The 26,902-nt window shown below is 47.1% G+C and overlaps 2 protein-coding genes across 5 annotated transcripts; both read right to left on the bottom strand.

The window, feature by feature from the left end:
- Window positions 1-8: 8 nt before the first annotated feature.
- CARD9 (caspase recruitment domain family member 9) lies at window positions 9-9,586 on the bottom strand. 3 transcript variants are annotated; one of them, XM_017810042.1, is made up of 14 exons: window positions 9,306-9,586; window positions 6,570-6,792; window positions 6,035-6,172; window positions 5,342-5,667; window positions 4,782-4,961; window positions 4,444-4,593; window positions 4,081-4,206; window positions 3,772-3,963; window positions 3,189-3,230; window positions 2,552-2,597; window positions 1,536-1,606; window positions 975-1,051; window positions 641-746; window positions 9-576 (listed from the first exon to the last, which is right to left on the bottom strand). In XM_017810042.1, exons 1-13 carry the CDS (start codon window positions 9,312-9,314, stop codon window positions 650-652), a joined length of 1,677 nt encoding a protein of 558 aa, XP_017665531.1. In that variant the 5' UTR covers window positions 9,315-9,586; the 3' UTR covers window positions 9-576; window positions 641-649. The 3 variants fall into 3 exon arrangements, with proteins under 3 accessions (XP_017665531.1, XP_017665532.1, XP_017665533.1); XM_017810043.1 differs by lacking the exon at window positions 9,306-9,586 and adding an exon at window positions 6,933-7,189 and having other exon boundaries at window positions 963-1,051; window positions 4,081-4,209; window positions 4,444-4,596; XM_017810044.1 differs by lacking the exon at window positions 9,306-9,586 and having other exon boundaries at window positions 4,444-4,596; window positions 6,570-6,785.
- A 103-nt stretch (window positions 9,587-9,689) lies between these two features.
- SNAPC4 (small nuclear RNA activating complex polypeptide 4) lies at window positions 9,690-26,883 on the bottom strand. Of its 2 annotated transcripts, none has more exons than XM_017810030.1 (25): window positions 26,327-26,883; window positions 25,549-25,685; window positions 25,083-25,172; window positions 23,591-23,643; window positions 23,092-23,247; window positions 22,415-22,540; window positions 22,191-22,269; window positions 21,609-21,690; window positions 20,972-21,076; window positions 20,403-20,475; window positions 19,981-20,145; window positions 19,622-19,769; window positions 19,184-19,290; window positions 18,836-18,930; window positions 18,481-18,575; window positions 18,139-18,224; window positions 17,043-17,459; window positions 16,027-16,116; window positions 15,572-15,815; window positions 15,411-15,481; window positions 14,992-15,090; window positions 14,752-14,779; window positions 12,250-14,318; window positions 10,835-10,965; window positions 9,690-10,194 (listed from the first exon to the last, which is right to left on the bottom strand). In XM_017810030.1, exons 3-24 carry the CDS (start codon window positions 25,087-25,089, stop codon window positions 10,846-10,848), a joined length of 4,515 nt encoding a protein of 1,504 aa, XP_017665519.1. In that variant the 5' UTR covers window positions 25,090-25,172; window positions 25,549-25,685; window positions 26,327-26,883; the 3' UTR covers window positions 9,690-10,194; window positions 10,835-10,845. The 2 variants fall into 2 exon arrangements, with proteins under 2 accessions (XP_017665519.1, XP_017665518.1); XM_017810029.1 differs by having other exon boundaries at window positions 10,850-10,965.
- Window positions 26,884-26,902: the final 19 nt, after the last annotated feature.

The raw sequence follows: 26,902 nt of genomic DNA, 5'->3' as shown, positions 1-26,902 counted from the left end.
TAACCCTTTCATTAACCGGCAGCTCAGTCCCGGGCACTGTCGCACACGCAATATTTAATCGTGTTTATTAACCTATAAGAGAGATGGATGAGGGCGCTTCAGATGCAAACAATAGTGTCCGGTAACACAGAATCAACGAGGTTGGAAAAGACCCCTGAGATCCCGGAGTCCAACCTTTGGCACGCATTAGCCTTTCGCATGTTAACTTTTCGTGAATGTTGGGTTGGATGGTCTTAAAATCTAAATAGTCCATAGAGAGTGAAAGTCAGAGGCACAGCCACCCCAGCACAGGCTGGGTTTTCCTCCCAGGTTGGTTCCTGCACTCAGGAAACCTCAATGCCAGTGTTGTCCCTCCTTCAGGAGCTGATGGTGTCCCCATTGTCCCTCATTCCAGAACCCTCAGTGTCCCTGTTGTCCCTCTCTCAGGAGCTGATGGTGTCCCTGTTTTCATCTCTCAGGAGACTTCGGTGTCCCTGTTGTCCCTCGTTCCAGAGCCCTCAGTGTCCCCGTTGTCCCTCCCTCAGGAGCCCTCAGTGTCCCTGTTTTCCTCTCTCAGGAGCGGATGGTGTCCCTGTTTTCCTCTCTCAGGAGCGGATGGTGTCCCTGTTTTCCTCTCTCAGGAACGGATGGTGTCCCTGTTGTCCCTCCCTCAGGAGCCCTCGGTGTCGGTGTTGTCACTGCCTGTGGTGTTCTCCCAGTCGGCCTCGTGGTGCCGGTCCTTTGGCACCCTCCTCATGGCTCTTTTTCTGAAAAACAAGACCTGACGTATCATTTTTAGAAGGTGTTTTCTGCAGACAAGCAGCATTTCAACGCTTTGGGGAGGTTTAGTATGTATTAGTCCATTTTGTGTTTAATTTTATGCCCTCCATTAATCAAGTTTGGGGGCAGGGGATGGGCAGGAAAGAGGAAACACAAGATAATAAGTTAGGCCACACAGGTATGTCTAGGTTAGTCCTGCTTACTGCAGCCCAGACCTTCGGTAGCGCTCAAAGCAGTCCTTCATCCTCTTCCTCTCCTTTTCTGCCAGTTCCTCATTGGCCAAGCCACACTCCTTGAATTAAAAAATAAATAAAAAAAATTTAAATGGATTCCTCCAAACATCAGATCAGTGTTAGCACCACGTAGCTGCCTGCAGAATGAAGTACAGTAGGTTCATTTCTGGGCTGTCCCTATTAGTGTGTGTGCAGGATGGGAATACCTCTGCTTCACAGAGTTTTAGCATATTTATTCCCTCACATTTGTAAATTTGGGATTCTGTTTCCTGTACAAACAGTAATGCTGCAATCAATTAAACTGGAAAACGTCCACACCCAGAAATGAAGGATAGAAAGTAATTAGGAGAAGTTTCTATGCACAAATGGAGAAATAACCACAAATGTTCTGCTGTTCAGAGCTCACTCTTTTTGGAGGGTGAATTCTGCACTAAGTGCTCAGATTTTGGAAAAGCTGACATGCTTCTCAAACCTGGTAAATCCATCATTAATGAGAACATTAAAGATCACAAACCCCAGAAGAGCCCACGAAGATTCTCTTACACTGAGTGACTTTGGGGGCAGATTGTCTTCTCCAGGGCTCAGCTGCTGGTTTGGTCCTTCAGGGCAATCTTCTGAGAGATGGAAAAATCACACCTTTAGTCAGAGTTGCCATTGTGAAGTAACTTCTCCCTCCACCAGTTCTTCAAACAGAACAGTTGTGATGTAACTGCACAGACTCCTCAGCAGAACTGAAACCAGGCCCAAAATGCCAGGACTTGGTCCTGTGATCAGTGCAGAGTCACTTCTCATTTTACTTGAGCCCTGAGTCTTGCTCAGATGGTGGAGTTCCCCAGTTTCTGCTTATGCAGGAGCAAAACAAACCTTTACTAAGCAGCACCTCCGCTCAGCATCATTAAAAAAATAATACTCATGTTAGAGGTCACCATGAGAAACATGTTAATTATTATTTTAACAGTAGTTTACCCCTGTTCCCCAAGTTGTGCATATCAAGGCACTTCACATCAGACCATATTTTGGTGAAACTCCTTATGTAGTGACCAGGTGTCAGGATATATATTTTTGAACTGAGCGAGGCAGAATAATAAAAAAATCTTTCTGGATCAGTGTTGTTCAGCTTTTATGAAAAATCTCCCCTCTCAATGAATGAACAGATCATTTAGATCTTCCAGGAGATCAAACCAGAAAATTTCTTCTACTGTGCCAGTTTTCTCCCTTTCTCAACCTGTTTCAAAAGAGATTTTCAAGTTCTAAGAGGAGCCTATTAATTCCTTTCCACACTGCTGAATCATTTCCACTGGGGATGCCACAGAAACAGAACCAGTGACAGCACTCACCACCTGGTTCTGCTTTTGGGAAAACAACCTGCTACATAAAAGGGAAGAGGAGAGGGAAGAATCCCTGGAGAAAGCCACATGGTCCAGCTGAAGTGGAAGGATGTTTGTTCTGTTCTGTGACCAGCTAAAAATAAACCCCAGGAATGTCTTTTCATTTCCCTTTGAAACACTGGACCATTCTCTCCAGAATTCTGCCTAGTGTTCTCCCAGGTAAAGCCTTACTTTTAGTGGGCTGTGCATCTTCGTCCAGGTGACTGTGAAGGGTGAGCTGTGGGACAGAAACAGAGGAAGAACGTGAGAACTGCCCCTCAGTCTGCAGGAAGAGATCCAGGAATATAAGAAACTGGACATGCTTAGAACCAGCCTTTCCCTTGTGCACCCTGCTGTCAGCAAAGAGCAGACCGAGGCAGGAGTTACAGATTTACTCATGGACTTGTCCTCCATGAATAGGATAATGAGCTCCTTTGGCCTCCAGACAATGTGACAGTGACAATCACTCCCACTCTGATGTTATGAACTAAGTGAAACTCTTTACTACAGATGTCCCCAGGGTTAGACTTATTTTTGCCTGTTCTCACACAAGAGAGACAATTAGAAGCAATTCCAAATAATTCAATGCCCCTGATTTGTTTAAACTCAGCAAATCTTGCTGACTAATGCCATAACTGTGTCCTACACTGAGAATCCTCAGGACACAGGGAGATTCTGTCACTGTTTGGCTGCCTCTGTACTTTTTCATGTCATGAAAGGAGCCTGAGCCATGGATTGGCAACTGCTGATACCTGGGGAACTGAGTGCAAGTGAGGAATATAAAACCATCCCAAAAGAAAGTGAAAGGTAAACAAGGCGCCCTACTCACTTCCTGGGAATCTCTGGAGGAGGTATCATCCAGGTCAGAGGTCTGAAACAAAACCAGTAGAAATTAATCATTCCTCACAAGCAAGGAAGTGGCAGCAAGGGAACATAGAGAAGACTGAGAGCTCCCAAAAGCAGAGAAGTGTGGAATTCCTGCCTCCTACACTCCTGTCTGGTCACTTGGAGAAAGCACACAAGATGCCATATTAATTAAAAGCCCCTGTATATCTAATTTAATTCCAGAAAGTTTAGCTTCCCATTTCATCCAAATGGCTCAGACAGAGTCTCTAAACAGAGTTCACTCTTTGATGGTTGAGGATCTCCCCTCATCACCTTTGGACGTGTTCTAAACACAACCACAGCATCAGCCCACCTTATCCATGCCTGGAACTAAGGTCAGGTCATAGGAACCATCATGTCTTTCATTGTCTAAACTCAGCATTTGGCTTTAATTAATTTTAATGGTTCCCCAGGCAGGTGGTCCCTGGAACTGTCCAGGAACCACCTGGACAGCAAAGGCCTCGGAACAGCCACACTCTGGCCCCACACTCAGCTTCCCAATCCCATCCCAGGGATCACAGTCCTACCGGGGTGGGCAGCTCCAGTTGCAACCTTTTCAGCTTGGCCTCAGTGGCCAGCAGCTGGCTCTCCTTCTGGAAGAGCTGCAGCTGCATCTCGTCACATCTCTCCCCCAGCTCCCGGATCTGCTTGCGGTGAGCGTCTCTCTCCACCAGGTTCTTGGAGTACTGCATGTGGAACTGCTCCCGGGTCAGGAGAGCCTGGGGAGAGGGACAACACGTGCCATGTCACACAGCAGCACAGTCAGGGTTATGTATCTGTCCGCTTCAGGCAGCAGAGCAGGGATGAGCAGCATTCCATGAGGAATGTTCTATCACCTGGTCTCTTTCTGCAGCCACTTCCTCCATCTGCTGCAGAACAGCTTCAATCCGTTTCTTATACATCTGGGAGTCCTTCCTCAGGGATGTGCACTGCAGCTCAAGCATCTCTTTTTCCTCTGCATACTGCTGAGACAAGGTCAAAAAGCACCTGAGCCGGACTGGCACCACTCCTGCTCTGTGTCACAGATTGCTCTGGCCAGACCTCCACAGCCTGAGCTATCACCTGCACACAGGATGCTAAAATACAGATACTACAGTAGGATTGCTCCTGAGCAGCTGCTCTGCTCCACAGGCAAGAGGTGCTTCACCTGCCTGTCTCCCAGCAGGACCCTGAGGAGGAGTTTGCCCTGCAGCACCTACTTTGTCCTGGAGCGCCCTGGCTCGGCGCAGCTCCTTGCGCAGGCTGTAAATGGTGTCCACCAGCTCCCGCCGTTCCTCCAGTATCTGCCTGCAGTCACTCTCCAGAGTCTCCTTGGAGAGGCTCTTCTCCAAATTCTGTTCCCTGGCAACCTGCTGGACAAAGGAAAAAGTGAGATACAGCCAGCACCTAACTCCATATCAACTCTTCCAGCGCCAGTGCTCTATTTGACTCGGGAGAACAAGGTCACAGGTGACCCACAGAATACGCAGCCTCATCACTTCCCTGGCTGCTACGAGTAACCACTTCTCACAAATCCATATTCAACCAGCCCACCAACCTGGAGAGTGTTCTCCAGCTCCTGGTTCTTGGCCAAGAGCAGCTCCTTCTCCTGCTGGATCTCCCACACCACCTCGTGGCTGGGGCGCTGCTCTATGGCGTGTTTGAGCTTCATGGTGTGCTTTCTCTCCAGCTTGCAGTCATCCTCAGCCTTCATGAGGCTGTGCTTCAAGTGGTCAATCTGTGAGAAGGTTCAGAGCTCATCAGGAACACGGGGAAAACTCTGGCCTGCAAAAGCAGTTCTCACTCCGTTCCCCAGACAAACACAGGGCAAGTTTTTCCCCACTCTGTTTTCCTCAGGAGGTTTGGTGCTCTGGGGACCAGAGTCCTGCCTGTGTGCTACAGATCCATGTTGTTCCTGTGCTTTCTTTGTGAGAGCAGAGGGAAAGGCTCTTAATTCTTCACAGCACAACTTGTAGAACATGGGCCTACAGGGCTGAGCCAGAGACCACCAAGTCATGCTGTTTGCTCAGTGCTTCATGCTGGGCAAAGACAAGTCAGGTGCTCAGCCCAGCCTTCTAGGGGTCAGGTAAGAAGGGGGAAGCTGGAGACGTGACTGACCTCTAGGATCAGGTCCCTGTTCTTCATGAGGGCCGTGCTCTTCTCTTCACTCTGCTTGGCGTAGCTCATGGCCAGGTTGTAGTTCTCATCCTTGCACTTCTTCAGCTCCCTGCTCAGGCTGTCCCTCTCCTCCTTCATCCTCTGGGCCCGCTCCTGGTGCTTTCGGAGCAGGCTGTCCCTCACCCACATCTCCCTGATGGTGTCCTCCTTGCTGTGCAGCCACACCGTGAGCTCCTGGGCCCTGCGCCGCTCCTCCTGCACCGCGCTCTGCAGCTTCATGATCTCGTTCATCAGCACCTGGCTCAGGCCTGATTCCCCAGCAGTGTCTGTTTGGGAGGCAGGAGTCAGCCCCTGCTGTCCTGGCTGCTCCCAGGCACACACACAGCTCAGCTTCCCCCCACTTCCCACTGCAGCTCGGGATCAGCCCATGCCAACCCTGAACTTGTGGGATCAAGTTATCCCTGCTGCTTCCCCCTGCTCTGTGCCCTCCTGCACCACAGTGCCACTGACAGAACAGGCAGAAAGAATTGATCCTTCTGCTTCCTTCTCCACCCTCCCCCCAGTCCAGCCTGTGACCTCAGGGCTGTTCTTCCCAGAACGCTCCCAAAGCACACAGGGAGCAAGGCAGGGAGTGCTCCCGACTCTGCACAGCAACACCAAACGAAGAGCTGTTTTTGAGGACACAAACAGTACCTATAATCATAGAGAAAACCCTGCTGGGCTCCTTGCCAGTTATTTTCCTATACAGCTGTGGATAATAAAGCTCAAGACTCTCCATAAAGGCCTCAAAGCCCTTGTGTCCTGTTCGCTGAAGAATGTCCAGAAGAACACCTGCAAGAATGGCAACAGGACGTTCTGTTCAGTTATTCATCTCTTCACCTATTTCTAACATCACAAAAAATGGCTCCACATTCTCCACATATAGAAGTCCCTGGGATTAAATCACAGAATCACAGAATCAGGTTGAAAAAGAGCTCTGAGATTATTAAGTCCAATTTATGACCAAACACCACCTCGTCAACTAGACCATGGCACTGAGTCTTTCCTTAAACACCTCCAGGGATGGTGACACCACCACCTCCCTGGGCAGCCCTTCCAGTGCCTAATTCCCCAGAAAATCCTAAACCAATTGCCCAGTGACTAAACAAAAGCATTTTAACTGTTCCAATCTGCGCCCAGCAGAGCACAGGAGCATCCAGGGAGCCAAAGGCTGCCCTCAGCCACCCACCTGCCTTCCGTTTGCGCATGACCAGGCTGGGGTCGTTGAGGACCTGCTCCTCATCGTCAGGGCTGAGCACTTTGCACTGCCGGAGGTAGGGGGTTATCCGGGAAGGGTCGATCACGGAGATCAGCTTCACTCGGAAGTTCTCCAGGTTATTCCAGCAGATCTCATCGTTATCTTCCTCCAACATGTCAGCGCTGAGAACTGTCAGTGAGCAGCGTTGTCCTGCCTGGAAAACAACCCCCAGAAAACAAGCAAGCAGACTCAGCCTCCTGGGGTGTGGTGGAAAAGCCGGGGATGTTCACAGACTGAGAATGGAAAAGTGTCCTTTAGACAGAGGAGCACATCTCCCATGTGCTGGCAAATCACCTGTGGAACAGTCACATCTCACACAAAGGGAAGTCCCAGAGGGGGGGCAGCAGCAGCTGAGGGTGGTGCCAGTGCTGCTGCCACAGCTGGGGAGAAATTCTGAGAAAACAGAAGTCACCAAAGCTCGATGAGCCTCCTTCCAAGCAGCTGAGCAGCTCCCAGAGCTCACTGCAACAGGAAAGTAAAACTATTTAGCAACAGACTTAGTGGAGACAGGCAAGTCATTGAGAGCCCTGTGAACAAAGGAAAATCCAGCCAACTCTAGATTCCCAACAGCTATGCAAAGAAAGTGCTGTCAAGTCTCACTAACAAAGTCACCCTGCGTTCTCCAGGTGCTCAGCTATGCTTAGAATTGAATCTTTAATCCCCATAAACACCACAAAAAGAGTGGGAGACAATGCAGGATGATGGCAAAAAGTGAAAACAGCTTTAAAACTCTCCTAATAAGCTGTTGCCTCTGCTTTACAAACAGTTCACACCTCCTTCTCCATTCCCCAGCATTTGAGATCCCTGAATTCTGTCAGACACTAAGTCTGACACCCAAAAAAGGCTCTATGAAAACCCCCAGTGGTAACAGCTTTTACCGAGTTCACCTGTCATCATACAAAAGGTGTTCTTCTGCATGTTGTGCCTTATCCATACACAGGGCTGTCCATGATATCCACTGTACACACAGAGGTGAAGATCAGCACCAGGAAGCCCTGAGGTCACCTGCCTCCCACATCCCAGCTCACAGATTCCCCCTCTGCAGCTTCAGCAATTTATGGTCACAAACACCAGATTACAAGAGACACACTTCCCTGTTGCTAAACTCATTATTGCCTCAGAGCTGTAAATTTTTTTTTCCCTGTTAACATAACCATTCTGTATTACACGGACCAACCTGAGCCTCTGCAGTCACAAAAACCTCCTTGTGTCCTGGCTCTGAGAAAACATGTCTTGGGTGCAGCCTCCCTTTATATTCTGGCCAGAGCAAAGATCATTCCAGGAGCAAAACTAGTTTGAGGAAAGGGGAAACTACTCAGCTGTACTCTAAGACGGGAAATGGAAGGGGAAAAAAAAGAGATAAATAAAAAAAGGGGAAGCCAGAATGGGTGTTGGGGAGGAGAAAGATGGTAGTGGCGTCGTGAGTCAGCAGCAATACACACACAGTGATTTTGGACTCATTCTGGCTTGGTTTTCCATTTGCCCCACTGAAATACCTGCTGGGGTCCAGAAAGTTTCTTTGTGTAGTGGTCAGAAAGACTAAAAAAAGACTTCAGAAAGAACAAAAGTCACAGGCATGGGTCTGTACAGTTGATTTCAGGGGATTAAAATCAGCCACAAAATTAGAGGCTCTTCAAAGGCCTTCCTTCCAGCTGTTAACATCTCTGTCCAGGAAAGCAGGTGGCAGCAAGGACTCGCTCTTGGTTTAGAGTTCTGCTGAAAAGGATGATTTCCATAATGATGCCTCTAATTTTGGATGTCCTTAAGCTTCAAGCATAATTATGACAACTCGGTACTTTGAGGGGAAAGGGAGTCAAGCCTCGGCAAAGCAAGGAACATAACCCACGATTCCCAAATTACAGCCTTTGGCTCTAACAGCAATTAAAGGAGCAGCACAGAAAGCAGCACAGAAGCAGTTGAGCATCAACACAAGACCTGTGCCTGCCTCCCCCTCTTCCCACAGTCCTGGAGATGTAGCTGAGACAAGGACTCTGTTCAAGAGTCTGTTAAAAAAGCCTGGAGAACACACAGGCTCTGATGCCATGGCAGCATGACACATGTTCTCATTAGCTTCCCACTCCACTCTTTGTTCTGCTTTCTAAGTTTGTGGAGAGTTTTTCCATGTTATCATTAGGAGTGGGGCAGAGATGCTCAGAGATTCTTGCAGTCTGTGACTCTTGGTAGGCATTAAATCAGCTTTACATTAAAAGAAGGTACAGTACCTGTGTCAGCTGTGCCCTTGCTGAAGGCAATCAGTGGCTGCTAATTGACCAATCTAACCCTGGGAGGTGTTGTTCTATAGTGACAGATCAGTTTAATCCTGAAAAAGGACAAAGACAGCTGCTTCTTGAACAGTTTTTCCACAAACAGTTTACAAGGGCACCTCCTGAGCAGCATTTACAGAGGACAAGAGTCATTTAGAGCACAGATCACCATAACAGCCTGTGAACAGCACCCAGAACTGCTTCTGACCCAGACAAATTTATTGGAAAAATATTATCTACACTGGCTTATGGAAAATAGAGCACACTGCAAGAGAAAAGCCATTCCACAATCATTCCAATTGCTCAAGAATGTCTTGACACCAAATGACAGCAGCATTGGCACCCACTGTCCCCCTGACCCCAGCTCTGCCTGAAGAGCCCTTATAGAAGAGTTGGAACTCACAGAACTCATCACCACACTCAGGGGAAGCTCAGTCAGTGCAGTGCAACGAAACTTTCTGCAGCATTTTCCATCTAGATTTTATCAGCTTTGCCTCAGCTAACCTTGCACCTCTCTGGGAGACAGAAATTGCTGGTTTATAAATGAAGAAACAAGTTGTTGTTGAGTGATTTGCTGATGTCTCTACAGGGCAGGCTGTGGAAGAATCAAGAAAGAATCCAAGCTGAATTCAATCCTTTTTAGCCACATGAATATTCATTTTCCACATTCTCCCTGGTTTTCATGCAGCTTGCAAACTTCATTTTTCTCATTAGCAATCACACTCATACACACGTTATTAAAAGCACTATTTACCAGGGAAAAAAACCACACAGAATACAGCAGTAATTTTTAAGTGAGAAAAATAAAACATCTGTATTTCAACAAATACTTAAAACTCATTTTGATACAAAATTAATCTGCTGCTTATTCAGCAGCATTCAGTCAGTTAGCAAGCAAAGCCACTGTCACAGCACTAATAACCACCCAATTAACAACATATTCTGAACATGGATAAACATTTACATAAATAGGGGCTGAACAAAAAAGAAATAAATAACCACCATTGCTGGTTCCCCCAGATTTCCAGCACCTTCTCCCCCAGCACCTATGGCAGGTGTGAGTTTGAAAGAGCAAAATTGGTCCATGCCTGAATGATTTCCCTCCAGCCATTTTCTTCCGTTTCTGCACCTTTCCCAGAGATGCAGATTTTGTTGGGTGATGGGAAAACCAGTCCAGCCATTTTCCTCTTCCCCAGGTCCATCCAGTCGGTGTGTTGGAAGTGGTAAAAGTGAACAGTGCAAAGAGTACCTCCTACTGCCATGCAGGGAGGGAGAGCTCATTCCAGTGACCTCTGTAACAAAGCACAAACAGCTCCTATCAGTCACAGCATTTTTATAGGGAAGTTGCTCTTTTGGAGTTTCTAAAACAAATTTTAAAGAAAAAAACTCGAGCAGTGTCATCTGACAACCATGAGAATCAAACACTGCTCATATTCATTCCATCTCTTGCACCAAAAGCCACAACAGATACTAAGGACATCACACACTTGTACCCTACAGAAGCTGGCCTGTTATAAGTGTAGAGAAATGAAGCCATAAAGGGGAAATAAACCCCTCAAAACCCCACAGGGTTGTTCAAAGAAGAGTTAAACTCCAGTGAAGCACTCACTGGCAGCCAAGCTTGTAGAGAGCTACCAACTAGGTACCACACTAGTAGGCAGGGCATGGACTAAGAGGCTGCCAAATGTTTGAACTTCGTGACTGTTGTATCTATAATTTTATCATACAGACGTGAACTTTCACTCCCCACAACAGATTATCAGCCTTAGGGTGTGATTAGTGGTGACTGTAGAACTCTGTGTCCTCGGGGAACAAGAGCAGAGATAATTTCAGCCCTTTCCTGGGGTCGTGATTCATTGTCTGAGCTGAACCACAGACAAATGTGGTTCAGGTTCTCAGGCACAAAATACAAGTCTCTGAGTAGCTACTAACACATGTCCTTCTCACATCCTCCTCCTCTTCCTGCAGCGGGCACTTCTCCTGACTGGAGCAGCACTGGCATCAGCCACAGCAGTGCAGGAATCCAAGGCAGAGTGGGCAGTGCCATCTTCAGCCCCCAGGCCCTGCAACATAAGCAGATGATCAGCATCATGAGAATGAGCAAAACTGCAAATAACCCCTTCAGCCATCTTTTTATTTTATGGAGCTCAGCAAGATTTCCAAAATAATCTTCCATTTACCTTCGAAAATAAGCATGGGACAACATTCTGTTACCAGTGTCAGACAAAGCACAAAATATCCCTGTGTTTTCAGAGCAAAACCTTCAGCCAACACTGACATTTCCTCCTGTTCCTGCTCCCAAAGCAGAGCAATTCCTGCTGTTGTTTCTGTCTGGGCACAACTGTCCATTACAGAGGTTGTGGAACAACCTTTTGTTAGAGGTTGGGTGCCTGCCATGAGTGATGCTTTGGCTTCACTGCTGGAGCCAGACAGTGCCCCAGACAGCACAGGTCACACCAGCTTCTGATTGCTCGTGAAACACAACCCCTACCACAAACTTTCCCCTGGAAACCACCAGGAAAACAACCTGGTTGTAGTGGGAATCACGGGAGTGGGAGCGAGCCTGGAAGGTGACACAGAAGAGAGGTTGGCAGTGAAAACCTGCTGGTGACTTTTGGAGCAACTGCTCACAGTTCAGACAACACTGAACTTGGCCCAGACCCAAAAGTCAGAGCCAGAACAGAAAGAAAACTGCTGGGGAAGCTCTGATTTTTAGGCAGCTTGGCCATCTTTCTATAGAAACAGCCATTTGCCTTGTTGATTCATCTTCATCAGTGTTTTGTTTGTTTACTTGGGAGCCACAATGATTTGAAATGCAAGTTTGAGCTGCACAACTTCCTCGTGTGTTTTGTAAGAAAGAATGCTGGGCAGTAATGGATTTAACTTAGAGATTGACTTGGGGTGGACCTTGTGGCTTCCATCAATCCATGCAGTTCAATAATCTCTAGCCACATAAACCAATTTGGGATGAAGATGCAAATAGAACATATACAATTCCCCTGATATTACTGGGATTTTGAGCACACATACAACGAAAAACAAGGGCCTGATTTCAAAAATGCAAATCAGTGCAGCAGGTTATAAGCTGTAAAAGGAAGGGAGCTTTGATATCCACTTCTGGGAATTGTCAAGTTTAATGTGCCCCATAAAGCACAGACTTTTAGCCTTGGACTAAGGGCTCCCAGTTGAGCTGCAGAGCTTTTCTTTTTATCAGCTGTAAAACCATGTTTATTCAAAAGGACCAAATTTCTGCTACATTTAAAAACAGTGAAGGATTCTCCCTGGGTTCCAGTGCAATATTTAGCTGGGAGTAACTTTCTGCTTTTAGCTCCTGGCATCTGTTTTACCTGATTTAGTAAATCAGCATCTTTGTCTCCAGGCTCATCCCCAACTCTCCAATCCAACTGTACTCCTGTTAATTCATTCCCACAACTCTCTTCCTCAGACACTTCCTTCTCACTCTGCCACTCCTCTTCATCACTCTCCTCATATTGCTTCCTGCTGGCTGACAGAGTTGTTGTCACTTTTGGAGGAGGCAGAGTTGCCAGGACAGCTGGGAGTGTGAATGCTGCCAGGAATCTGGCTTTCAGCAGGAGGTAAGCAGGGTTATCACCCAGTTTCTGCTGCACCAGTTCTCCAATAGCATGGAAAACATCCCGAGTGCCTCCATCCTCAGTGGCATCAGAGGGCAGGAGACTTGATGCTTGCTCCTCCAGAGCTGCTTTCTGCAGGAGGAGCTTCGAGAGGGTTTTTATGTTGCTCAGAAAAGGTGGCAAATAAGGCAGCCTGGTTTGCAGTGATGGGACCTGGACACCTCGTTTCCCACTCAGCCACTCCCTCACCAGCCCCTCGTCTTCCAGGGAAATCAGGCTGAGGTCAAGGAGATTCTTCTCTGCACTGGAAGTGCTTGGCTGGGGGGGAGTGTCCTCGGGCTGTGCCGTCGGTGGTTTGGAGGCAATGGGTCTGTTCTTCAAGGCTTGGGCAGCAAAGCAACCCGAGCTCCCTGGGACACTGCCATGAGGAACCAGATCTCCTGGCTGGAGCACGACCCCTTGTGTGATGATTTCTGTGTTTGCTGTAGCAGAGTCAGGGCTCTTTCCCAAGCTGGCAAGGCTGGACACACGTTGGGGATCAGCCCCCTGAGTGTTTGCAGGGGGCTGTGTCTGGGGCAGCACCAGGGCTGCGGTGTCAGGTGGAGGAGCAGTTGGAGCTGCAGGGGAGTCAGAAGCCTTGGAGAAGCCATTGGAACATGCAGGTGTTACAGCAGAAACGCTGGATGAGGTGCATCCAGGACTCACCGAGGTCCCGGGTAAGAGGATCGTGGAATGGTCAGCTGCCTTTCCCAAAGGAACTCCTGCTCCCTGGGAATTTGGTCCTTTTGTCTCTGCACTGCTGGGGTAAGGTGGATTTGCTCCAGCTGCTACAGGAGTGACTCCCAAACCAGAGACACTGCCATTGGAAGTCACAGCTGTCTGACACTGACCTCTCCCAGGAGCATCTGGTGTTCCTTGGGGAACACCCACCACAGTTTGCACAGCGGTGGGGAGCAGAGCTCGTGGGGTTACCACCCATGTGAAGGGCAGGATGCTGTTGGGAATCACAGGAGACCCAGCTTGGGGAGTGACAAGAGCAGGCAAGAGGCTGACTGGCCTGTGTTGTGGCCCGTTACTGTTCAGCTCACAGGGGACTGGTGTGGAAAGGGACAGTTTGTTGGTGCCAGACTCCAGGCCAACAGGCACCACTGTGATCTGGCCTGGCACAAAAGCCTGGTTTTGCAGCACGACTGGGGCTGAGCTACCAGCTATGACCTGACCATTGCACCCTCCCTGATCTGGGGTCTTCTCTGCTGCAGCTGGATTCATGCCTGGAAAACCTCCTCCTTCAGGGCTGCTTTCCAAACCTTGCTCTTTTAGTTCCTTATTGCACTGCAGATCTGTCCCTTGTGAGCAACCAGGGCCTTCCCCCGTTGCTGGCACTGCTGAGGAATGGTTTTCAGGCACAACAGCAGAAGTGGAACCTGCAGCAGAAGCACTTGCTGGTACTGGAGCTGGTGCACCCTGTACTTGGCTATTTGCACAACCAGCTGCTGAAGGTTTGCTCCCTGCTTGTGCAGAAGGAATGATTTGCTGTGGTGGGTGCTGGATTATCAAAGGCCCTGAAACCAGGACCTGTGGGGCCACCAACACCGTCCTCTGCATGGCCTTCTTAGCCTGGGCCTCCCTTAACCTCTTCTCTCTCAGTAATTCTGAGACAGTTTTAGGCTTCTGCCTTTGCCCCTGGGCTGGAGGAGCTGGGGCACTGCTCTCAAAGGCAGCAGCACAAGTTCCTCTTGCTTTTAAGGCAACAGATCTCCTGACAGCACTCCTTGGTATGCCCCGTTGGGAGTTCCTCTGAGCACAAGGCTGGGATGAATTGCCTACAGAGGAGAGGAAATAAAATTAAAATGAACAAACAGTATTTTCAAAAGCCATTCCCAAGCTATGAAAAAGAAGTACCCTGCACAGGAAGTGGCAAAATTCCTGTTTGTGAGAATTCCTACAGCATTATAGTCCTGATTTAATCAAGGCATGTCCTGGCATCCTTCAGATAACCGTGATAACAAGCTGACATCACTGAGCAAGGCATTGCTCAGTGCCACTGGTCCCCCAGCCCTCCAGTGTTTCTTCTGGTCCTTACCAAAGAGGAACATGTTTAGCCAATAACAGAGATCCAAGAGTTAGCAAAAATGAGCATGACAGTGCAGTTTTGTTCCAAAAGTTCTCCTTTCGGTTAAACTGGTCGTTAATGTAACGGTGATTAAATAAGTGAAAGTTCTTGCACATCATAAAAATAAATGTTCTGGTAGGTACCTGAAGAAGCCTCCATGTTTTGGGAAGCCTGTCAAAAAAAAATACATTAAATTATACTTCTGAGATACCTCATTAAACCAGCACAGATGTGAATCAAACCCACATCTGCCAAGATTATTATGCCTCTGAACCAAAACGAACTGGTAACACATGCACAAACAGCACTACTGGCCAAACAATTAAAAAATGTTTATTTAAGACTTCAGTGGGAAAAGCTTAGAAACAAACCCTGCCCAGTACCTGCTGAGGCCTTCTTGCATCAGCCTTGAGCAGCTCTAACTCCCTCAGCTTCCTCTCACGAATAATCTTCATACAGCCCTTGGTGTCAATCTGAAAGAGCTGCAGGGGGAGAACTTCATTAACATTTGACTGAGAACAAAAATGTTCTGTGGGGTCAGTGACTAGACAAGATGGATGGGACATGCTTCACATGCAAGATTCTGGGGACTTTTTATACACTTACAGGAAAAGCCCTGGCAGGATTAGATTTTAGATGTAGGATTTAAGAAATATCATATGCAAGGCACAAGGCCAGATTAATCCAGTAATTAGATTATTTAAGAAACAAAGATAAATCATGTACTTAAGCCTCAAATACAGAAAAATAAAGATTACCACTGTTTGAAAGCAAATAATGCTATTAAGACAGTAATACCTACCTGAATGAACAGTGTGAACAGGGGAGTGCTTGTGAGACTGATTGACTTGACCTTCTCTTGAATAGCATCAGCTAGGAAAGAATCCAACATCAAAATCAGCTGGGAATTCACTTACAAGATGTCAGAAAGTAGAGACAGAAAGCAGGATGGGTCAGAAGTACCTTTTGTCTGATGAAAAGCCATCTTCCCAGTCTGCAAGGTGCAGGGCAGCAGCACATTGCCCACCCAAGGGGTCACTGCCATGAGCAGCTTCCTGTCCAGGCTGAGCCTCTTCCAACGCTCCCTCTCCTGGCGATAAGTTTTGTGTGTCACGTTCTGCAGCCCCTGGAGATTCTGGCCAACAGCTGCACTACCTCCAGCTGTTTTTGCTAAAAGGCCAACAGGAGGTTTTAGCATCTTGAATTGCTGTGCATGAAAAAATACACAATTAGAGTTCCAACAGTTTGTCCCAGGACAAAACTATTCACGAGGCAGTTACGACAAAAAATGATGACCTTTTTCTCCTGGGACTACAGTGCAAGAAGATATGTCATTATATATTAAAAAAAAATCCCCACTAAATACAGCCTGGAAGTGCTGATGTCACAAGAAAAGACAAGACAGAAGAGGCACTTACAAATTTCCTCTGAAAGAATGTGTTATTCCTTAATATTCTTCTCACATCCTCCAGGGTAACCCGCAGCACTTGTTTTCCACACTGGGAAGCCTTAACATGAAAGCACACAAGGAAAGATAAAAGGGAGGGCAATTCACAGAGAATTACTTGCACTGAATATGCACAGCAGGTACAAGAGTTTTCAACATTCCTGCTGTTGAAAGTATCGTATTAAATGAAATCAGCCCTGAAGAGCAGATCTTTACCTTGTTTTTCAGTCCTTATGCATCTTCACAACACCAAATGGTTGTTTCATAAAAGATTTGTGTGAATTATCTACCAAAACTCACACTGAGGGGTAGAATTTACTGGGTGGTTCTCTCTGCATTTTTTGACTTAACAGTACAAGGGAAGGAACAGCAAGATGTTTGGAGAAGTCACTGATTTTTCCCTAAACATCTACTAGTAAAATAATGCTGTATCTGTAACCCAACAAACTTGTCTGCCCACAGTCCAGGGCACACATTCAAATTCTGAACACAAAACTCAGAATAATTTTGCTTGTGTGAACTTAAACAGTGATTTAGACATTACATATTTTGCTAAGGAATATCCTGCTGCAAAAATGTGCTTAGGAGGGTTTTTACTGCTTCAGCATCCGATCTGGGGTGAAAACCCAGCTCAGAATCAGATAGAGGTGTGCAAGTGACTTAATTCTTCCAAAGACACCACAACTCACTGGACAATTCTGCTTTATGAAGATCTGAACAGTTTTGTTTGTGTGACAGTACACACAGGGAAGAACACAGCTATTTTCTGGGTAATGCACGGGGAGGCAGCGCTGGAAATTTCCGTTTAATCCCACGGCTGAGTTTCCAACAGCTCCCTCCGACGGCACAGTGAGAAGGCAGCCAAGAGAGGTGAGAAAAAGATTTTGTCATCTGCTCATCACATCCCTTCCTTACTGCAGCTGCTGCACCTCTCAGTCGTGCCTCAGCTCCCATCCCAGCAAGCACAGCCTGGGAATCCCAGCTCACCTTGGCCATTACTTCTGCTGGATTCCTCACCACGATATCTGTGGAGTGGGGCCGTGCGATGCCCCTCAGCAGAGTGTTCAGCTCAGATGATTTATCAGCAGCTCTGTCTGTGTCTCCATCACACACTGCCCTTGGAATGTCACTGCCACTGGTCCCTGCATCAGCACTCCCAAGAGAGAAGAGGGCTGAGGTCTGGGATCTTCCTTTGTTTGCCTCCTGCGTGTCTGGCTGTGTTGGTATCCATAAATCAATGCTGGGGAGTGCACACTCCTCCTTGCTGGTCCTGCTTGTCATCTCCTCCTCCTCCTCCTCCTCCTCTGAGCTGTCTGCCAAGTCCAGCTCTATGTCCTCACTGCTGCTCTCTGAAGAGGTGGAACTCTCCTCAATGTGCTGCCGTTTTGCTGCCCTGGATCTTTTCTTCTCGGCCAAAAAAAACACAGACAAGTTTTAGCCAGTGTTCACCCTTGGCTTGCAACTCTCTCAAATCAGAAAGTTAAAAGTTTCATAGGGCAGAATCCTACCACTGGCTTTCACATGGATAGTTCTGCTTTGCTTCTGCTAAGATGGACTACACCCAGTGCATGGATTTTGGTTTAGATTCTTGTATGCAAATAAGCTACAAATACAAGTTTCTGTGAAGAACTGGTGCATGTGGAAGTACAAACTAAGTACAGAGCCCCATTCTGACACATTTAGGTGGCCACAGACCCCTCCCTAGGGCAGGTGCTTTGTCAGTGGAAACAAGACCATCTTCAACACGGTGTTAAGCAGCCAGAATTTCTGTAATGCTTGTTACCAAAACTGGCAACTCATGAGGTACACACATTAAACCCTAGGTATATCCCATCCTTACAGCCATGTCAAGGGAGTAAAGAATTCTGGATAACAAACAAATATACAGCAAATTAACTTGAGACCTTCAGAACAAAGGCTGCTTTAACACATCAAAAAATTAAACCGTGAACATCCAAGACAAAAATCTCGATTGTGCAAAAATCAATGTCAATTTTTGCACTGATTTTAAGGATTCTACTTTTAGTTTAAAGAATTTTAACTGAAGAGATGGGACTGTGCCACAGCAGGATTTTCACAGTACCTTAGACCCAATCATGAGTTTCCACTTGCTCAGGCACTGGGAGCCAGTCCGATGTGGCAACTCAGAAGCTATTTTACTCCAGTGACCTAAAAAGGATGCAGAGGTTGTAAAACATGACCACTGCTGCCACACACTGAGCACAAAGGCTTTTCAGTGCAGAACATTATACATACACTATTCATTTCCTTCTATAAGAGTTACTGCATGAATGGATCTCAAATCTTTAATACCCACAACACACAATACAAGGAAGGCTGCAATCAGCAGTACAAAGCAGAGCCTGTACCTTTAATGATGCTTAGTTCTCTAAACTTGTATAGAGCAAGTCACAGAAACACCTACCCAGGCCATGCTTTTCAACCAGTTCAATCAGCTGCTCCTCTTCCTCTAAGCTCCACTTGCCTTTCTTTACATCCCAGTGCAATGCTTTTAAGTATCTTCCAAATAAAAAAAAATCACAGTAAGGAACATTCAATCCTGCTTGTACAGCTCAAATCATCACTGCATACTCCTGAACAAAACCAGAGCCTTCCTTTTTCCAAGGGGTCCCATCCCTACTCCCTTATGACTATTTAGATCATAACCACTCCACAAAACAGCCCTTAAGGGAACACTGGTTTAAGCAAATCAAACACTTGTAAAATAAGTTGCATCAGGGGTAATAAACCTGAAGCACTCTTGGGACATTTACACTCACCTGTCTCTGCACTGAGCGTCGCTCCTCCCCGGCACCTCTGTCCTGATTTTATACCAGTCCTTCTCTCCATACTTCTTCACTGCAGCCAACAGCATCTGTGTTCATCAGACAAAGAGTTGAAATTCTCACCAGTAACATCCCAACAGGCCTGAGACAGAAGCAGTTGTATTGGTGTTGTAAATCTCTCAAGTGTTTAGGAGTTTCTAAGCCCTCTGTAAACTGCCCGCCTTGGCCCGTTTTACACTCCTCTGTGCCACTGCTACAGCTCAGCTCTACACAGCCTTGCACCACCTCAACACTCTTCACATTCCCACCCTGCAATTCCAGGCACCAGAGAACAGAGCTTACAGCATCTTCCTCTGGTGTCCAGGGTCCTTTCTTCAAGCTGGGGTCCACGCTCTTTGTCCAGCGGTAGATCAGCTGAGCAGAATCTCTTCCTTCCATGTAATAAGCAACTAGAAACACAAAGGTCTGTTTTGAAATCTGTTGTAAACAATGTTTTTCTTTTCCTTACATTCTAATGGTGAGATTTCCAAGCAGTCTTTGCCATAAGCAGCATTTTAATCTCTTAAACTATGGCACACAAGCACGGAAGGAGTACAGCATACACAAAATGTCACTGTTTATAATGGCATTATCTGCATTACACCCATGATGACCCAACAATCCATCCTGCAGCTACAGAAAGCTAGGAAAAATTTCAGCTCTCACATGTCTGACAGGTTGAAGACACCAGCTGTTAAGACTCAGGTGAATGGAAGACTTTGTCACTTGTAGGTCACTTACTTTTCTTGTATGGGATATGGCTTCCCACTCTCATCTCCTGAACCAGCTCTAAAAGCATCTGATCTTCACTCTTAGTCCATTCCTTCCTTTTCAAATCTTTATTATAGATTTGATACTTCTGCAAGCACTGGAAAGGTGTCCTGTTTGTCTTAATATAAACAGATACACAGAGAACTGGTTATTTATGAGGACTAAAAGCAAAAGGGAAAGGCTGAAGTACCAGATGTTTTTGGCACTGTTCTTGGACATTTCTCAGAAAAGCATTAATTAACAGTGGATTAGCATCAACATTGTTTTCTGAAACCTGACATGAGGCACAGTTAAGTGAGAATTAAGTGATTTGTCACCTCAGACCTTACCCCCAGCTCCTGGGCTATGGTCTGCCAGTCCAGGTAGTTGTGTTTAGCAGCGATCCGCTTCAGCCTCTCTATTTCCTCCTCAGTCCACTCCTTTTTGTTGATGCTTGGATGCTCCCAATTTTCCCAGAACTTCTTCAGTTCTTCTGCACTACGTTGCCCATCAAACTAAAAGAAACAACAAAAATCTGTTTCATCTTAAAGCTGGGACTGAAACAGCAGGACAGACAGGAACACCAATATTTAGCATTCCAGATATCTTATTGCCAGGTTTTAAACCATCAAATTTAACAATCTGAGATCAAATCAGCAGTCAACTTGGAGAAATGCACGATGGAAACAGTGGATGCAAACCAAGCCAGGAGATTGTCAAGAGAAGGGACGCAGATATCAGAAGCCATAAGACAGTTGATCCCCCAACTTACATGGATGTTTGAGATTTTCTCCCAGTCGTGCTCATCGAATCTGTTTCCTAACAAGTCACTTTCTGGCAGTTGGCTACAGCAGAAGGTACAAAAAACAAGAAAGAACCGTGTTAAATGGTTAATTAAACACTTTGTCTTCTTGATCCTGCTTCATTTTTTTCCTCCCACCTGTTCCTGACTTCCACAAGAACTGAACACTTGGTTTAGCAGGAGAAACAATTAATGTAATATCCAAATATGTTGCTCTAGACACGTTCACGAGCAAAAGCTCAAAGGTATTAAACATTTCAGAACTCTCTGCTCCTTTGTTGTTAAACCAAGAGCTATCTAAAGCAGCACCTCTACAATGGATATAGATACTACATTTTGTGTATCAAGGCCCAAAACAAAATTTTTGGTAAAGAACTGTGGGGATGAAGGAGCTGCTCAACAGCACTTCATTTTTTACAAGTCAACACAAAAATAAGCATTTCTCCAAACATCACCTCTAGAAGTAGAAGAAGAGAACTATAAAAGCTAAATTCCAAGAAGAGACATTTATTTTTCACCAAGAACATAAAAAGACTTACTTAATTGCTTCTATTTCTCGCTCCACTTCTTTGATTTGCTTTTCCAAGGTCTGTTTCTCCGTTTCAGTCTTGACCTTCTCCAGTTTCTGATTCCAATAACTCATCCTGTTCAAAGACATTTTTATCATTACTTAATAGGACTAGATGGGAATGAGGTCAATGGTATAAGAAGACATTCAGCAGAGACAGTTTCTCCATCAGTATCGTTCCTTCCTTCAGTTTATTTCCACACAAAACTGCTATTCTCCCAGGTCTTCCCACATGGCACACTCATTGTCCTATTTTTACCCCTTCAATACAGTCACTGACCCAGAACATGTCTCAGATTAACCATTTTAGTATTTACAGGGGGAACCAATGGTTGTTACAACAGCTAGAAAGACTGTACCAGCTCCAGCACAGAAATCTCCCTCTGGACACACCATTATGACTCACTACATGTCACAATTCCAGCTTCAAGCCCTGCAGACTATTTTAAATTATATCGCTGTGTCAATGGGAAGAAATGGATGGCTGTAAAATCACACAAACAGTTAACACAGGAACTTGCTGAAGCAGGTGGAATCTCCACATCTACCTTCTCCTTCTTTCACATGTCACATTCTCAGGAGAAAAGAGGGGTTTTGTCAGTACTCACTTCAGGAGCTTTGGCTGGAGCAGGCGTTGCAAGCGGTCGCTCACCACTGATTTCTGCAACAGTGTCTTCTCCCTGCTCTTCCCTGAACCAAACAGTGGAGCAGTCAGACATCAGTGCAGAACCACTGCCAAGGGAGACCCACTGCTTCCAAGACCCCTGGAAACATCCCCCAGGTCTGCAATAGGAGTTCCCTGCCTACATCACTGATGCCACATCTGACTTGGGCAAATTGCAGCCCCTCACTCAGTTTTATCTCCAACAAAACCTCAGTCAAGATCATCATCAAGGTGTCCGTGACCACCTAGAGCTGGAGGTGCCCCTTGAACTTCTCTCTGCCCTTGCACCATGGTTTTGGAGTGCTCACAGGAGCTGATGCATCAAAACAAATGCAAATAAGTCACTAATCACTCAATAAAACAATTTACAGAGCATCCCATTCTAACTACGTTTTTTGTGGAGTCAAGTTTGCAACATCACAAATGTTGATGTTGAACTGCAAATGGCACACACAGACTAACAATATGAATATATACATTTGTTATAGCTCTTCTAAAACACTGAGCAGCCCACAGAGTTACTTACACTTTGCTGAATGCAGTTGTTCAAAGGATTTTATGCCCTGAGCTGCCTTTTCCTTGGCATCTTCATTGGAAGGAGGGCCCTGGTGAGGATTAGAAGGGTTAGATACACTGGAAGAGTCAGACATGCAGGAAAGTTATTCTTTCTCCCTAGAACTCGAGCATGAACTGCTACAAAAACAGTTACAATGCAAATCTATCACTGAAGACACAGCTACAGTTACTTACAATTCCTGTGGTTTTATCCTTAAAGTAAGGCTTCATAAAGTGACCCAAAAATACATTTGCTGGTAGACTTCTGCCATCTCCTGCCTTGGCTGTTTTTGAACCATCGAGCTCACCCATGATTTCCTTCTGCAAGACAAGAGTTAATTAAACAGTGTCAGTGTCTCCCTCAATCTCCTGATTTCAGAGAGCAGTGGCTGAGCCACCACAAACATCCCAGGCAGGGTTCAAGTTTGCAGCACCAGACTGTGAATCAGTGAATGTTAAAAGGCAGGATTTGGAACTTCCTGACTGTATAGTGCAATGCAGGTGATTCAAACATTAATAAAATACTAATTTGCCACAGCAAGCTAAAGTGTAAGATGTAAAATCTTACTAATCAACCCATTTTTGGTTGTAAGAAAGCATGGAAACTTCAGTCAAATAAAACACTTGAAAAGCCACTCAGTGACACTGGTTTGAACTGCCAGGAAGAAAATGCACCTGGTTCCTGGCCAAGCCAGCTGAGCACTGCACCAGCACATGGATATGGGACTGTGACTGCTCCAGCTGATTCCTCTGGCACCGGTGATGCACTAGGAATATCCTGGGAAGTCTTACTAGGCTTGAAGGGAGGGGAAGATGGCAAATGGCAACCCAGAAAAGCACAGAAATGAACATTTCCGTCCTGTGCTGCTCACCTGCTGCTCTCTGTTTTGTGCAATGAGCAGCTCCACTTCCTCAATCTTTTCCTGGATAACCTCCTGGTACACATGGTTCATCTGCAGGCACGTTTCTGGATCCTGTGGCAGGCTCTCAATATCATCATCACTGCTGTCTTCTTCTCTTTCCATTTCCTTGAGGCATTTAAGGGGAAAAGGGAAAGAAACACTTGCTTTAAAGGCAGCTCTGCAACATAATTAATTTTCTAATTTGACATCTGTTTGACCCACAGCCTGTGGTGTTTCCAGGGACAGGGATCAGCAGCACCAGAGCAGTGAGGCCTCTGCCCCCTGTCACTTGTGGTCACATGAAGAAATATGTGTATTACACCGAATAACAAAGTCCTGGGCAGGAATACCCAAACTCCAGGGCTGGTATTAACCCTTCCTGAGCACAGAGCCAAGGCAGCTGCCTGGATTTCCCAATTTTCCCTTCAACAGACAGATCGAAAGGTACATTTAAAGAGAAAATATTTACCATTTCACCATGAGAATCTTCATTATCATCATCATCATCATCTTCATCATCATCTGTTGGACAACAAAAATACAAAAGTGCTGATTATAGTGGGATAAAAGGAAAGCTTCAAACCCAAAACTTTTCAATTAAGGCAGCCAGAATAAAGCATCACAGAGAACCCAGACATGGCAATTAGTGGCTTTGGATACTGACAACATTGTCAAGTAAAGTTGTATTTAGTTACACTCCACATCTGCATTTTTTTCATTCTAGAGTAGGAAAAAAGAGCAGCTCTGGATAACTAAGGTAGGATAACTAAAGCAATAATCCAGCTACATCCTGGTCCTGCACACGGCAGCAAATGAGAGGCCAAAGGGTGAGTAGCCAAGTGAACATTCTAAACCAACAGAAACACAAACTCTGAGAGCACCAACAGGCCCTCAGCAACACCTGGGTTTGCACCCAGTGGTACCGACTCCTGACAGAAGTTATTCAGACTTGCACCACCAAAACAGAGATGGGTGAAGCCACTACGGACAGAGATGCTCGAGCTGTTACCACCTCCTATTTGCTTTGGAAAACGAACTTTAGGCGGCGCGGGCGGGCTGTGGGATGGAGCGGCTCACACAGGGTTTGTGATGCCCCTTCAGATGCTGTGGTTTCACTCCGGGAAGTACTTTTGGGCTGTTTAGTGTCGTGAGCCCGCCCGTCCCCAGTGACCAGAACCGACCAGACCCCTCCGTCAGGGAGCTCTCGGCCGGCTCCGGGGGTTTCACCACGAGAACACGCCCCACGCCGGTGCGGCAGCTCCGGGGCCACCCCTCCGAGCCCCCCCGAGCCCGTACCGCTACCGGAGCTGAGGCTGCAGTCGGACACGGCCAGCCCGACGCCGACCCCGCCGGGCTCCAGGCTGCGCTCCAGCTCCTCGATCTCGCGGCGGATCCTCTCCCGCTCGGCGTCCAGGTCGAGCCCCGGGGGGCTCCGAGGGGTCCGCGAGGGCCCGGCCGGGCCCGGCCCGCCGGACATGGCGGGGCCGCCGCTCCGCGCTGGGGCTGCGCCTGGCCCCGCCCCCCCCGCGCCCCTGACCAATCGCCGCGGGCTCCCGGGTCAGCTGGTCTCCCACGTGACGCCGCGCAGCCAATCGGAACGGGGCTCGGCGCACGTGGGGCGGCCCCAGGCCCTGCAGGGACCGAGACCCACCGGGGGTTTGGTGGGATCGGGATTGGGATCGGGATCTGACCCACAGCCCCTTCGCCTGCCGCGGCACGAGGAGCCCCAGCTGAACGCTGAGGTGCTCGCGGAGGAGGGGCAGTGCTCCCAGCCCCGCGGGAACAGGGATGTGCTCCTGTCCCTTCGGGATTTAGCGATCCATCGGCTGCGCGGTGCGGAGGGATAGGGACGCCAGTTCTGCAGCTCCGTGCATCGATATGAGGCCGAGTATCAAAAATTCGCTTTTTAGTAATGGTTACTAAATGAAAGCAAAGTCCTCCGTGGTGTCTGAGTCACTCACTGTCCATCCTCTGACACCTCGGAAATTCTGTCGATGGATTTCAGGAGATCAGCGACGAGCTGCAGGGATTCTGCTCCGGAGAGGAGCTGCCTGGAATGGGAGAGACACAATGTTACATGGGGGGGACCAGAGGGTTCATGGGCAGTTTTGGGGGGTTTGCCCACCATGTGACCTATCTAGCAGCAGGTTGTCAAGACTGGAACCTTCACTTCTTAAAGTGAAGTATAAGAGACTTAGAGACTCCCACGTCCCAGTCATTTTACCTACACTTTATTTCCAGTTATTTTTATTTTACCTGCACTTGGAGGAAAACACACTGAAGGGGAATAAGAACATGGAGTAGCTCATCTGGCACACAAAACACAAAAACCTGAGATTCAGTGCTAAAAAAACCCACTGAGGAGGTTTATTTGTGAGCCCAGGATTTAGCCCAGAGCCTGGGATGGCCTCAGGAGAGGTGTCTCACCTGATGGATGCTCGGGAGCTGGTTGTGACCCTGAGCAGGTGCTGCAGGGCCAGCTCTGCATTCTGCTTTGCTGCTGCCAGCCCTGCCTGTCCCAGCTGCAGGGCCTCGTTCTCTGCCTTGTAATTCCTCAGCTGGACCTGGGGGGAAACAGGCAAAAACTAGATAAATAGCCACAAAACTCCAGTAGATACCTTACAACTAATGAACGTGTTCATGCAGCAATTTATGTTTATGTCATGTAATAAAATCACTCACACAAAGGTAGTGAAGAGAATAAAAGGATGCAATAAATAGCAACTAGATCCCAACACCAGACTGCCAGAAGGGAATGCCTTCCCAGAATCATTAGGGTTGAAACAGGCCTCTGGAGATCATCCAGTCCAAACCCCTGCCAAGGCAGGGTGACCCAGAGCAGGTGACACAGGAATGCATCTGGAACATCTCCAGAGAGGGGAAATCCATGACTTCCCTGGACAGCTGTTCCAGTGCTCTGCCACCTTCCATGGAAAGAAGTTCTTCTTCATGCTGAGGTGGAACTTGTTGTGTTTTAATTTATGGCCATTGCTCCTCATCCTGTCACTGGGCATCACTGAAAAGTGTGGCACCATCCAGGTCTTCCCAGCCTCTGGCAGGGCACCACAACTGAACCTGAGAACACCCTCAGTATTTTCCCAATGGCCTGCAAAAATCCTGCAATATCCTCTTTAGAGGCTCAATTCCAAGACATATCCCTGCAGCCCCAGTTCCTCAGCCAGGCCCCAGGAATGCTGCTCCATACCTGGAGCAGGGTGTTCTCCTGTCTCAGCTTGGCAGCGCTGTTCTCAGCTTTAACAGCCCGTTTCTGAAACACAACAAAGATTATTTACACCACAGAGGATACAGCAGCAGCTTGGGCTACACAGGAATGAGTGATTCCAGCACAGAACTTGGAGGGATATGGTTTGTGTTTGCCCATCCCGTGTTCTGAATGCTTTAGGAGGTGGAAACAGCTCCTTCCTCCCCTCCTCATTTCTCCTTTCTGGGATCTGCAGGTGCCACCCAGCTCTTCTGGACATTATTCATTCTTTTTTCTTGGACAAGAGAAAAAGACACTCAGTATAAATAAGCAAAGGGAAAAAAAAGTTCATAATTCACGCAGGATGTGTTGTCAGAAGGCTGCAAAAAGGCAACTTCAGTTGATGAATCCAGAAATTATATTACAGCAAAGACCTGCCTTACTCTAGGGAAAGAAAGGAGTTCTGGTCTGGGATGCTGTTTTGTTCCAAGGGAGAAGTTTGAACCCATCAGAGCTGTTTGGGTGAAGCAATCACTTCAGCTTCCCTCCCTCTCCTGGGAAAGGAGGAAAAGGGATGGA

This window comes from Lepidothrix coronata, unplaced genomic scaffold (genome assembly GCF_001604755.1).
Source record: "Lepidothrix coronata isolate B3197 unplaced genomic scaffold, Lepidothrix_coronata-1.0 Scaffold28, whole genome shotgun sequence".
Taxonomy (NCBI): domain Eukaryota; kingdom Metazoa; phylum Chordata; class Aves; order Passeriformes; family Pipridae; genus Lepidothrix; species Lepidothrix coronata.
Note: the sequence above shows the minus strand (reverse complement) of the source record. Positions and strands in the feature narration are given on the sequence as shown.

Coding starts and splice junctions, on each gene's coding strand:
- CARD9 (XM_017810042.1), bottom strand. Junction 4,962..5,341: donor ACAGGGACCTGATCCTAGAG/GTCAGTCACGTC, acceptor ACCTTCTCACAG/ATTGACCACTTGAAGCACAG. Junction 3,231..3,771: donor AACTGGAGCTGCCCACCCCG/GTAGGACTGTGA, acceptor GTTTTGTTTCAG/ACCTCTGACCTGGATGATAC.
- SNAPC4 (XM_017810029.1), bottom strand. Junction 16,117..17,042: donor CAGCAGAAGTAATGGCCAAG/GTGAGCTGGGAT, acceptor TTTCATGTTAAG/GCTTCCCAGTGTGGAAAACA. Junction 10,195..10,849: donor TGCAGGAAGAGGAGGAGGAT/GTGAGAAGGACA, acceptor GCTTTGTTACAG/AGGTCACTGGAATGAGCTCT.